General features: G+C 33.2%; 2 protein-coding genes and 1 pseudogene across 2 annotated transcripts; 2 read left to right on the forward strand and 1 right to left on the reverse strand.

The window, feature by feature from the left end:
- Positions 858 to 4,845, forward strand: LOC109362786 (annotated as a pseudogene).
- LOC109362785 (pentatricopeptide repeat-containing protein DOT4, chloroplastic-like) lies at positions 6,012 to 9,171 on the forward strand. The gene has a single exon (XM_019608807.1). It carries the CDS (start codon positions 6,054 to 6,056, stop codon positions 8,673 to 8,675), a length of 2,622 nt encoding a protein of 873 aa, XP_019464352.1. The 5' UTR covers positions 6,012 to 6,053; the 3' UTR covers positions 8,676 to 9,171.
- LOC109362787 lies at positions 11,758 to 12,801 on the reverse strand. The gene has a single exon (XM_019608808.1). The coding sequence runs from the start codon at positions 12,714 to 12,716 to the stop codon at positions 11,979 to 11,981; it is 738 nt and encodes a 245-aa protein (XP_019464353.1). The 5' UTR covers positions 12,717 to 12,801; the 3' UTR covers positions 11,758 to 11,978.

Raw genomic sequence — 13,867 nt, forward strand, 5'->3', positions numbered from 1 at the left:
TATTTATTTATATTAAAGTATCAAATCTGATACAGAAATTATTTGCAGCTGCAGTTTAGTTCGATTAATATTTTACTAACTGTACTCTTTTATTTTATTTTTATTAGAAAGGGTTTTAACCCTATAATTAACAAGGATATAACATTTTTCATTCAAGTAAATGGAAGCAATGTCATTTAGATTTAGATTTAATTTCGTGACAATCATTAACTAATCATCAAAGAGAGTTGGTATCAAGGTAAGTATTTACTTGGTTGAAATTAAAATGATAAAGAGCCTAGTCCTGATTAGGTTATTTCCTTGTCTCAAAGGGTATGAGGCTATTAGCTGGTTTTTTTAATTTAAAATTAACATGCATTTCAAGTTTTCAACTAGCACCAACTCAACTCCTTACATTCCCATATATTTTTTAAAATCCTCATCTAGTATTTCCTTAAGGACTAATAATTATTTCTGGTTAAGATCCAACATTAATGAAGTTCTGAACACAACACTAAGCATATTGTTTGAATACTTATATTTAAAAACGACATAAATGAGAAATTTTTTGACTGATTTTTTTAGTTTAACTATTCTCATTATTTCAGAGTTAGGATCTCTTCATTAATGAAAAGACAAGTGCATCAAAAAGAAAAGAAAAATACAATCTCCAATAACATATTTACCCTTATAATTATAATGAAATGACATTACTACCATTAAAAACAAAGGAAAATATGTGTTATCTCTCTATTAATTTTCTTTTCCAATAAATATATTTTTTTGGGTATGAATCTATCTATTAGGTCTTAAGCCATTACACTATTATTTTCTAGGTATATATTTTGACTGATTTGACTTGAAGTGAAACAGGAAAAGAAAGTGTTCCTAAAATATGCAAAGGAGAGAGAGAAAGAGGCAAAACTGAAAAGTTATAGTAAGAAAAAGGAGAGGTGGAATCACATGGACTTGTCTTCCAATCTTATATATTGTCTCCTTCTCCACACCATTTCCTTGACCTTTACATCAATACCATCTTCTTCCCCTTATCACACTCAATAATAATTTTACATTCATCTTCTCCCCATGGCTGATCATAAGGTACTTCACTTTTTCTCTCCTTTTGAACCTTATTCAAATCCTTATTGTTTGTTTGCTGAGAAAGTTGAGTTACCCTGTAAAGAAAGAAACAAAATTTACACAAGGGAGAGTCTAAAGATTATAATTTTGCTTATAGAGGGTAAGTCTAGGTTTTATGTAGATGTAGAATTCGGGTTCCCTTTCCCAAGCGCCAAAGGGAACTTTTAGGGTTTGATATGGGGGAAATTTTGTTCCTTAGCTGAAGATTTTGTTCTTTGAGGTTAAAAGACAAGAATCAGATTGGTCCCTTTAGCTCAATTGTGTTGATCAGTATTTTCATTTCTACGAGGTTTATTTATTGGCAGAGATTATGAATTGTTTTTTTGTGTAATTGTAGAGATTTGTTGCAATCTTTTGGAAGTTATTGACCAGATCCTTCTGGATTTCTCTGTAACCCATTAGTCTTTGTTTTATATATTTTAAAAAATCAGTACCCTTAGTTCTTACTTTACATGGTTGTGGTTTCTGGTCCTGTGAGCTTAGTAGTATTTTGCTATGAAATATACCTTGTTGATAATTGTGACAGGAGATGCCTGCTTTTGTTGTCAATGGGGATGATTCCCTCACTGGTCACATCATATCCACTACAATTGGAGGAAAAAATGGGGAGCCGAAACAGGTATTGTCTTTGTTAAAACTTAAATCCATTTTCTTATAGTTTTACAGTTATTAAGATCTTTGTCCTGAGTTGCTAAATATGCTTCAAGAATGTTTATATATTATGGGACTTGGATGATTTCATGTCTGGCCCATGCTGAATCTTGGATTGAAACATTAATGTCTTTCTTATGATGATTGTTGTAGACTATAAGTTACATGGCAGAGCGGGTCGTAGGGACTGGTTCATTTGGAGTTGTTTTCCAGGTACGACAATACTAGATTAATAGTTGTTGCCATATCCATATATTTTGCAATGTGCTGATAAGTTTTCCTCTTAGGCAAAGTGCTTGGAAACCGGGGAGGCTGTGGCTATTAAGAAGGTTCTACAGGACAGAAGATACAAGAATCGTGAACTACAGTTAATGCGCATGATGGACCATCCAAATGTGATCTCTCTGAAACATTGCTTCTTTTCCACTACAAGTACTGATGAGCTTTTTCTTAATCTGGTGATGGAATATGTTCCAGAGTCTATGTATCGAGTCTTGAAGTTCTATACTAATGCCAATCAAAGAATGCCACTTATCTACGTAAAACTTTATATGTATCAGGTACACCTCATACTTTCTAGTGATTGAAAAAATTCTCAGTTTTTTATTTTCACTTTCTAATGCAAGTCTGTGGTGCGTTTATAGATTTTCAGGGGGCTTGCTTATATCCATACTGTCCCTGGAGTTTGCCATAGAGATTTGAAGCCTCAAAATATACTGGTTTGCTTACATACACTTGCAGAATGGACAATATTAGTAGGAATTCTTCCTGGCTCCACATCTGATATCATTCTGTGTATTCTACAGGTTGACCCCCTTACACATCAGGTTAAGATATGTGATTTTGGAAGCGCAAAAGTTCTGGTATGTTGGCCTCATCCTATTTAATCAACTATATATATATATATATATATATATATCCTTTTTGTGTGCATCGTTATCTTTAATTAATCAGGTTAGGTTCTCTTGTAGTTATCTTAGAATATCAACCACATATTACCAATTGCCATAAACTGTTCATTTCATGCATTTGTAGTTAACAGACATAGACTGTAAAGTTCATCTGCATGATTTCTGATATGATGAATAAAGTTCTCTTTTGTGGATTACTGTTTTATTTTGCTTTATGTCGTTCTTTTGGAGGATAGTGAATATTGTTTGACAATTCATATTTTGCCAATAATATTATTAAAGTTATAGATCATTAATGGATGTAACTTGTGATTTGGGAAAGATGTTATTATGCAACTAGTCTCTGCATTTAGCCATATTCTCCTATGTTTGCCCAACTGTGTATTTCTTATTTACCCTGTATTTTTGTGTATTCAGGTCAAAGGTGAAGCTAATATATCATATATATGTTCACGCTTCTATCGGGCCCCCGAGCTTATATTTGGTGCCACTGAGTATACTACCTCAATTGATGTCTGGTCAGCTGGCTGCATCCTTGCTGAACTGCTTTTGGGCCAGGTTTATGTCACTGATTTTCTTTTGTTGTCATTGCATATGTTTGCTACAAGTTAATGCTAGTGATCTTTTGATTAATAATTATCTACTACCTACATGTCATCTGATACAAATGGAACTTTTGTAGCCATTGTTTCCTGGCGAAAATGCAGTGGACCAACTAGTAGAGATTATCAAGGTGCAATTTTTGCTACCACATTAGGTTTCTAATTTAATGCCATTCTTGTCATGAGAAGTTAGCTATATAAAATTCTGTTTTGTAGGTTCTTGGCACGCCGACTAGAGAGGAAGTTCGATGTATGAATCCGAACTACAATGACTTCAGGTTTCCACAGGTTAAAGCACACCCATGGCACAAGGTTTGCATTTTTAGCTCTCTTCTTCCTTGTGGTTTTCCAGATTATCATAGTTTAGTAGATAGAAAAGAGTCCTGCACATTCTAAAAATTTAAAATTCTGAGCATAGATATTCCACAAAAGGATGCCTCCAGAAGCAATTGATCTCGCTTCCCGGCTTCTGCAGTACTCCCCAAGTCTTCGATGTACCGCGGTGAGTGGGATTGCAGCAATTATGATTATTTGCCTGAACTTATTCAGTCTTTTCAATGTATACCATCTATATTTCTTCTGAACCTGAGTTAATGGATACATGTTAAATAGTAGTTTGACGAATTCTACTTTGGTAATGCAGCTAGAAGCATATGCGCATCCATTCTTCGATGAACTCCGTCAACCCAATGCTCGCCTGCCGAATGGTCGTCCATTTCCACCTCTATTCAACTTTAAACAAGTAAGCGTTGTGTGTCTCTTAGCAATGCAATGAAAGCTAAAATGTCTACATGCAGTACGATACAATTTTATGATCCATATTCAAGATCAACATCCCAGCTTAACAAAATTTATTGACAACTTCATGTCTTCATTACAATTATACCCCATCATCTGAAATTTTAATTCAGTTCCTTGTCCAGGGTCTTTTACATGCTTATTTCTTGTTCACAGTTATCTGGAGCATCGCCAGAGCTTATTAATAAGTTGATACCTGACCACGTGAAGCAGCAAATGGGGCTGCAACTTGCTCATCTGTCAGGAACATGATGTTAAACTCAGTGCATTGCGCAATATAGTTGATAAGTTAACAAAGGGGTACTATCTTTTTGTCTAAAATTACCATAATATTCTGTGGACCTGGATAGCTGCTGATGATCCATCACTTCAATCAGCATATACCTTACTATATCTTTTGCTTCTGGTGGATATGTTTCCCCTGGCACATAGCTTTCCCTTCAATGTTCATAGTAAAAGTCGAAGTCTATCGTGGTTGGCCTGAATTGGTCACATTGCTTCTGTCAAGGGGGAAGGAACTAAACCCTTCACCTGGAAGGAGGGTCCCAGATAGAGAATGATGGGTCTTGATGGTGGCCGAAGTTGGTTGTTGGGTTTGGCTTCCTCATATCCCTGTGTTAATGTGACTGAATTATCACCATGTTGCATACATGTTCCTCGTGAAGTGTAATACTATATTTTTTCAATTCAAACACTTATTTCTATTGTTCAACTTTCCACTTTATTTTATGGATGGATTTATTAAGCTTCATGTTATTGTGGTTTATGAAGGCATTCTCTCTTTTCTTTTTCACTCCCTGCTAACACTTTAAAATATTCTTATACAATGCATAAATTATTCCAATCCAAAATATAAAATAAAATTCCAAAGAACAAATTTGTAGGAAATCAAAATTAAAAGAGAAATTATGCCCACTTCAACTACAAAGTTATACTCGCCTCCACTAAAAAAACACTATTACATCAACTTCCCCTCAAGAAAGGTGAGGTGGGTGTAGCTTTTTACAGGTTACACATATGTTGACGCACATATGTTGGACGCATATTTAGTGTCATTCTATGTATCATGACCTTATGATTGGTCAGAATATTATTTAAAAATTAAATTTTAACTTAAATATATATTTTTAATTAATCACAAGGTCATGACTTATGAAGTAACACTAAGTATGAGACATCACATGTACACCTTTTTTATTAGATGTAATTTAGCTAAATCTCAAGTATGGATATAGTTTTAAAAAAAATAAGGTGCCAGTAAAGATTTTATTAAAATTATATAAATCATCTTTGTTTTTGTACCCTACATAAATTATCTCTAATTTATATACATGTATTATGTTGACTATCCATATAATAAGTATAATCTTTCAAATAAATATATATTGTGGTGACAAATCTATATAATATAAGAGTCAATATATCTTTATTATTTTTTGGTTCGCTATAATATAATATAAAAATGATTTAAATATCTCCATAGTTATTGATACACTTTATAACGAACAAAAAAATAATGAATATTCATTAACTTTTATAATATTTGGACTTGTATCCGCATTATATCATATTTTGGTTAACTCAATTATATTAATTATATTTTTTTTTTGCTACACATGAATAATTTATATAATTCCACTACAATTTAAGGGGTATATGTGCAATATAGTGTTTTTTAAACAAAAGAAATTGAGTGGGGATCTATTTATTCACAGAGTAAGTTTAAAAAACTTACTCTAATAGTTATCAAGTTTAGCAAAATCCAATAGTATAAAAACTATGAGATGTTCATAGAATTAATGTAGAATAAATTTCAAAAACTATTATTGCAAGTAAGTGAAGACATTTAGGTAAACATCATGATTTAAACTAATTTTTCCAAAATTAAAACATCCTTACAAAAATAAAATTGAAGTGTATATACTATATAGTGGCCTCCATCTAGTGAAAGAGATAGTGAGGAAAGGAAACTATGTCGAAAAGCATAACAAACTTGAGCACCATTACAGCTTATCATCATAGCCACGGAAACAACCCAATCTATCTCAATTCTCCAAACTGTTTCATCTTCTTCGGACAATCTTCAACCAACTCCAACCTTTCCTCTCGTACCACCAATGTCGCTGCCTCTGTCTCTTTGTCCCATACCACTCACAATACAACAATATATAGCGATGAAAATGCAACAATTTGCAAGTTCTGCGAAATGGGTCATCTCAAAAAATCCATGGAGTTGCTTATAAAGTCACAAAAATCAAAACTTGACTTGAATACTTACTGTTCTGTGTTGCAGCTATGTGCTGAGCTTAAATCTTTGGAAGATGGGAGAAGGGTTCATTCAATTGCTATTTCCAATGGTATGAAGATTGAAGGGGCTTTGGGGGCAAAACTGGTTTTCATGTATGTAAATTGTGGTGATTTAATTGAAGGGAGAAGGATATTTGATAAGATTCTCAATGATAAGGTTTTTCTATGGAATCTTGTTATGACTGAATATGCGAGGATTGGTAATTATAAGGAAAGTTTGTGTATTTTTAAGAAAATGCAGGAGTTGGGAGTTGCAGGGAATGCTTTTACATTTACTTGTGTGTCGAAGTGTTTTGCTGCATTGGGGGAGGAAATGGAGTGTAAAAGGGTTCATGGGTATGTTTATAAACTTGGTTTTGGTTCTTATAATGCTGTTGTTAACTCTCTCATTGCAGCTTATTTCAAATTTGGTGGTGTTGAGAGTGCATATAAGCTGTTTGATGAATTGAGTGATCAAGATGTTGTCTCATGGAATTCTATGATAAGTGGTTGTGTGACGAATGGCTTTTCCAGAAAAGGGCTGGAGTTTTTCATTCAGATGTTGATTTTGGGGGCTGATCTGGACTCGGATACCTTGGTTAGCGTTCTTGTGGCTTGTGCAAATGTTGGGAATCTTTCATTTGGTAAAGCTCTTCATGCTCTTGGAGTGAAAAGATGTTACAGTGGGGATGTCGTGTTCAACAACACCTTACTTGACATGTATGCAAAATGTGATCATTTAAATGGTGCAACTGATGTATTTGTGAAGATGGGTGATAAAACGATTGTTTCATGGACTTCTATTATAGCTGCGTATGTACGGGAAGGTCGATATGATGACGCTATCGGGTTATTTGATGAAATGCAAAGCAAAGGTCTTAAGCCAGATATTTATACTGTCACAAGCATTGTTCATGCTTGTGCTTGTAGTAACTCCTTGGATAAAGGCAGGGATGTACATGATTACATTACAAAGAACAAGATGGGGTCAAGCTTGCCTGTCTGTAATGCTCTCATGAATATGTATGCGAAATGTGGAAGCATGGAAGAAGCTCATATAATTTTCTCTCAAATTCCAGTTAAGGATATCGTCTCATGGAATACCATGATTGGAGGCTATTCAAAAAACTCATTTCCTAATGAAGCTCTATATCTTTTTGTTGACATGCAAAAACAATCAAAGCCTGATGAGATTACAATGGCTTGTGTCCTTCCAGCTTGTTCTGGTTTATCAGCTCTAGACAAAGGCAGAGAGATACATGGGCACATATTAAGAAAGGGGTACTTTTCAAATCTGAATGTATTGGGTGCACTGGTCGATATGTATGTGAAGTGTGGATTGCTAGTTATTGCCAAGCTACTCTTCGATATGATTCCTAAAAAGAATCTGATCCATTGGACTATTATGATAGCTGGATATGCCATGCATGGTTTTGGAAATGAAGCAATTTCCGCTTTTCAAAAGATGAGGAGAGCTGGTATTGAGCCTGATGAGACTTCCCTCACTTCCATACTTTGTGCTTGCCGTGATTCTGGATTACAGAAAGAGGGGTGGGTATTCTTTAATTACATGAGAAGTAAATGCAGCAATGAGCCCAAATTAGAACATTATGCCTGCATGGTGGATCTCCTTGCCTTATCTGGTAATCTATCCAAGGCATACAAGTTCGTCGAGACCATGCCAATTAAACCAGATGTCACTATTTGGGGTGCCTTGCTTTCTGGATGCAGGATCCATCACGATGTTGTGCTAGCAGAAAAAGTGGCAGAGCATATTTTTGAGCTAGATCCAGAGAACACAAGATATTATGTTCTTCTAGCGAACGTCTATGCAGACGCAGAAAAGTGGGAAAATGTGAAGAAGTTTCAAGAAAAGATTGGTAAACGGGGATTTAAAAAGAATGCAGGCTGTAGTTGGATAGAGGTCCAAGGAAAATTTAATATCTTTGCTGGAGACAAATCGCATCCACAAGCCAGAACGATAGAGTCGTTGCTGAAAAAACTGCAAATGAAAATGAAGAGTGAAGGTTACTCTCCTAAGATGAGGTATGCATTGTTTAATGCAGATGAGAAGGAGAAGGAAGTGCTTGTGTGTGGGCATAGTGAGAAGTTAGCCATGGCTTTTGGTATACTAAATTTGCCACCAGGTAGGACTATAAGGGTCACCAAGAATCTAAGAGTGTGTGGAGACTGTCATGAAATGGGGAAGTTCATGTCGAAGACGACGAGAAGGGAAATCGTCTTGAGAGATTCAAACCGTTTTCACCTTTTCAGGGATGGTACATGTTCTTGCAGAGGTTTTTGGTAAATCATTGAAAAAATTTCAATAGAGGGTAAGTTTTCCCATGTCAATTTACCCTCATTTTCATGAGTTGGTGAATAAATATTTGCCAATCACAATTCTCTTATTGAGATAAGCTGCAGCTAAAATATGGATAAAGAAAATATTCACAATTGTGCAGAATCAGTGGCTGAGGACTGCAATTTTTTCCCATGTTAGAGGCAATTTAATGATTTCATCAATCTTTGATGGTTATATAATTTGTGACAATGTTAACCAAGGGAATCATATTGAAAATGGCCATAGATATATACTACTAAAGGTGAAGCTGCTGAAGAAATGAGGAGTTCAATACTGTATGCTGATGTTTCAAAGCACGAGTATAGTTGCATGTGGTTGTTTTTGTGGTGTTCTAGTGTATTCTAAAAGCTAACTCTTCTCCATTAGGCATTTGATTCAACTCTAACATGACAAAATTCACATCCACTTTTATGTTTTTTCCTCTTAGAAGCATATGAAATAGATAAATTTGGTACTCAAAATTCACAAAGGTCATAGGCCTTTACAGACATTTTTATGCATTAAAAGGTAGGTTTGGGCTATAGATTGTTCAATTAGTATGTCTACATTTCTCATTAACAAAACTAATCACAATTCTAAAAAATATATTAAATCATCATTGGTTATATAAGAGTGCAAATAGGGAAATTTTAGTGTGAATAGCATGGCAAAAAAAATAGTCGGTGAAATCATATGGTACAACACAAGGTTGTGAACACTGAATCGAATATTAAGTAGAAACAATTTATTTTTAGGTTGGTTTGGTTGAATCGGTTAGACAGTAAGCTATAGTTCGACATAAAACTTATAGACTTTTTTAAACTACTACACTGTTTTTTGTCAATAAACCTTCATTAATGTATTTATATTTGAATATAAAGCTTACATTAACTTTATAATGATTTACAATGGGTATAGTGCCCATGAACCCGTGCAACCTTTAGTGGCATGTAAAAAGGAAAATTAAATAAAGAACAACTAGTGTAAGTAAAAAGAATAATGAATTCAAAGCTTAATAGTCCATAGTCATGTAGGTTCATAACTTACTGGACTAAATTTTTTAAAATGACAAATTTTCTATTATTGTTCAAACTATTTTTTGAAATGACAAATTTTCTATTATTGTTCAAACTGTTTTTTGAAATTTAAAGTCAATTTCAACCCATGAATTTTGAAATATATGAAGCATACTTAATAGAGGCTATTGATTTGGGTGTTTTTTTATGGGGCTGGGATATTTAAAAGTTTCAAAAACAGTGGTGAGGATGATGACTATGACAATAATGCATTAATCTATTTGGATGATCAACTACATTTTCCTCCTGAAGAGAAAGCAATTGACATTTCAAAGAACATAAGAGCAGACAGGGTGCATGCATCTTGAGGTTACCATGAATTCAGTGTGTGTTGCTGGGTGCAAAGGCTTGTGCCTGAAATGTGGTCAAAATTTAAAAACTGTAAATTGCAATTGTAGCAAAGAAGAAGCAAAAGGAATGGTCAAGTATACTATATTAGTTTACAATAGTATAATATACTTTTTGGGGTGTAATTGCTGCCGCTTTTAGTTCTTTCCCTTTGCCCTTTGTATGAAGATCTATTACTTAGTTTCTTTCTAAGGTAATATTATTCTTACATTAAAAAATTTATAGTTGAGTACACTTTGGTTTCTAACAGCACACTCCTTTAAATAAATGATCATCCTTGACTATATGTTGATTGTAGATGGTGGTATTAATTATATTTTTGAGACATAATATATAATCAATAAGACGCCTAAGTGAAAAGGTATAACATGGTTAGAGTGGACCACTGATATGATCAGTTTTTTCTATTAGGTTGATCGTGTGAACATAGAAATTAAACTATGTGTTTGCTCTCAACAAAAAGTAATTATTTTGTATCTAAAATATCATATTTTAAGAATTTACACTTGAGAATAAAGAATCTAAATTACAAAGATTTTCACGTGATATGCATATGTCATCCAGTCATTACTTAATCTTTATGATCTAAAGAGAAAATAAACCTGTCATGTCAAAATGTCTTAAAACCACATGATGAGTAAGTAGAAGCATAAAACATAGAAAGGGTTATTATAGGAAAATAAAAACATAAACTGCAGGAGGCCACGCTTGCATTGTTTGTTGATTATTAAACGTTTTCCACGTGCATCCCACATTTAAGTTCACAACCCACGAGTTCTCATATTTGCAGGCCATTGACAATTTGACAAGGAAAATAATGTCTAATAATAAATTATTGATTTTACTTTTATATTTAAGGATAAAAATATCATATAAAATTTAAATTATAAAAATATCACATCATATATTTTTCCTTTTTGTTTTATTCATTCATTTTTTATTGGAGAAGATCTTAACTCATCTCATAAATTGAAATTAATGTGGGTAATAGTTATAGAATCACATTTTTTTATCTGAAGTATTTTATTTTCTGCACAATCATGCTCTCTACTATCTTATGCAGGCGTGACCCTGTCAGATGTTAATGCTGATATACTCCAGGTATTATGGCATATACCTGGGAGTATTTAATTTTTTTAATAATTGTTTCATCACTACTTTTTTTGTGTGTACGGTTGTTTAAGATACTACAGCAGCTTTTGTGCTTTAATTGAATGGCTTAAAGACCATGAATCTAATGGCTGAGTTAATCAATTATAAATTCTCAGTTGATCTAAATCAATATAATGGCTATTTTTATTTACCAAATAGGTCAATCTAAACAACTGTCATAGTTTACTCACAGGATTCACTGGTCAAACAAAAGAAAGAGAAACATTAGATTGATCATTAATGCTTATGATATTTATAGTATTGGCAAATCTATTCCACCCATTATAGTTCTGCCAGTCAACTTGTACTTACTAGCTGATCTTCTAATTCTGTAAACCTTTATTTTTGGAGTTCTATATTAAAAAATTGTACTCTAAATTCTTTACCAAAAAGAAATGTTCAGACATGCCTCTACCACAACAGAAATTGTCTAGGAGACTAGGACCTATAGATTGAGTTGACAAATCTGAAACAATGCTAAATGAAAATTCTTTCCTTTCTTGGTCTAACATTGCAATTTACAACTATATAGAATGCTGAAATCCAGAAACAGATTTTACAGATATAAATAGAAAATGACTTAGGGAAAAGGCACCTAGAATATTATCCTAAAAGTACAAAAAATATTCATACGTTGGCAAAATAATTATATTTGTGAAACAGTAAAAAACAAAATGGATTATGAGCTGTATCATCATCTTACAGTGGAAGCAACTGTGTGAGCCCACCATCTAAGAGTATCTTTCATATCAGTTTCATTGTTTATAGCTGGAACTTTCCAATTCTTCAAAGGGTTTTCTTTCTTCCTAGTATCATAAACATCCCATGCTTCAGAAAGATAAGGCCTTGGAACCAAAGACTCATCATTAGAATCTCCAACTTCCTCATTTTTCTTCCCTAACCTTTGCAGCCCAGGAATGATTGAAGCCAAGCTTGAATCTTTATCTTCTTCTGAGAAAACAAAGCCAAGATCCATGAACCCTTTTAATTCCTCAATTTCAAGATCTGATAAGCTCTTGCTTCCCCTTATCTTCTTCCTTTCACTACCTCTTGTGATATTCTTATTTTTCTTAGCTGACAACACTTTTTCTGATGCTGAGTTTTCCGGTTCTGAGTCTGTGACTTCTTTTCCTGAGAGAATGGTTTGAAGCTTTTGATGAGAGGGAAGAAGAACAGAAGTTGGTGAAAGAGAATCATGACCATGCTTGAAGCTTGTTAAGGATTGGTCACTATTGGACCTTGAATGATTGGTTTGGATCCTTGCAAGCTTTGGTTCTGATAATGATTCTTCTTTCATTTGATGATCTTGATTTTCTACATAGCTTGTTGACTTTGATATTGATGAGGTTGAGATTGAGGTTGATGTTTTATTCAAAATGTTAAGCTCAAACCAGAAGGAATCAAAGAGATTTAAGACAGAAATAGATTCCATCACTGGCGGCTTTGGAAAATCAGAAGAAGAAACCTTTGTGAATTTTGTTAGCTGAAATAATTAGACAATAAGCAACTATATAAATATATATATACCCTTTTTATGACTATTTTGCCCTTCATATTAACCTCGTATTACAGTAAGAATTCAAAGTTTCAAACCAGTTCTTATCACGTTTTGCATTTGACATATTTCTTTATTGGTGTATATATATATAAATAATGCAGTTTGTTGCAGTGTTTCTATTTCCGAAGTGAAAGTGTTGGTTTTCCTTGAAAAAGTGAAGTGTTAGGAATGAGTTGCCTTTTATGAAGAAACCAAAAGAAAACGGTGAAATAGTTGATTATGGATGCTACCAGATATGAGAAATTTTTGGGGTGTGATGAAGTTCCTATTTTAAGTTTTAACTAATCAACACCATTTGAGTTTTGACCCTGTATGATTGTTTGACACATATTAAAAATAACTCTATTATTTCGAACCAGAGTCCTTTATGATAATGGAGGACAATAAGATAAAAATACATATGAAAATTAAAAAATAAAAGATATTTATCCCTTTGACTTATATTGAATTATATTTTTACACTTAAATATACATTAAAAATTCTAACTGATCTCTCCGGTAATGGAGAAGAGTCTGGTTCATTATTTTTACACCCAAGTTTTTACTTTAATATTTTACATATTCATATTCATCTTTATCTTTCATTTATTATTATTTATTTCTCTTCACACATTTCCCTAAAAAATACATAAAAAAACAAAGGACAACAATTAATGTTCACAAAAACACTATTCTATTATAAACATGCATTTTTATCATCATATAACTTTATGCATGTGATGAAAAAGTGTTAGCAACCAATGATTCTCATCTTATCTCAAAGATGCTGACATTTACTTGTTGCATCCTTTTATTAGACAAAAATCTGCTATCTCAAACTCTGTCTCAGATCAATTATATTATGTTACATCAGTTAAAAAATATTAAATATTTATTACTTTATTAGTTTTACTTTAGTGATTAGTCAGACCTCATCCACTTTTGCTTAGATGATGATTGCACTAAGTGTTCTTATGTAAAATTAAAGGATCTAAGTCATCTAACAATAGCAATAAGTGTTAGTTGCTTACAAATTACTCAGTGAA

Source organism: Lupinus angustifolius, chromosome LG12 (assembly GCF_001865875.1).
Source record: "Lupinus angustifolius cultivar Tanjil chromosome LG12, LupAngTanjil_v1.0, whole genome shotgun sequence".
NCBI classification, from domain to species: domain Eukaryota; kingdom Viridiplantae; phylum Streptophyta; class Magnoliopsida; order Fabales; family Fabaceae; genus Lupinus; species Lupinus angustifolius.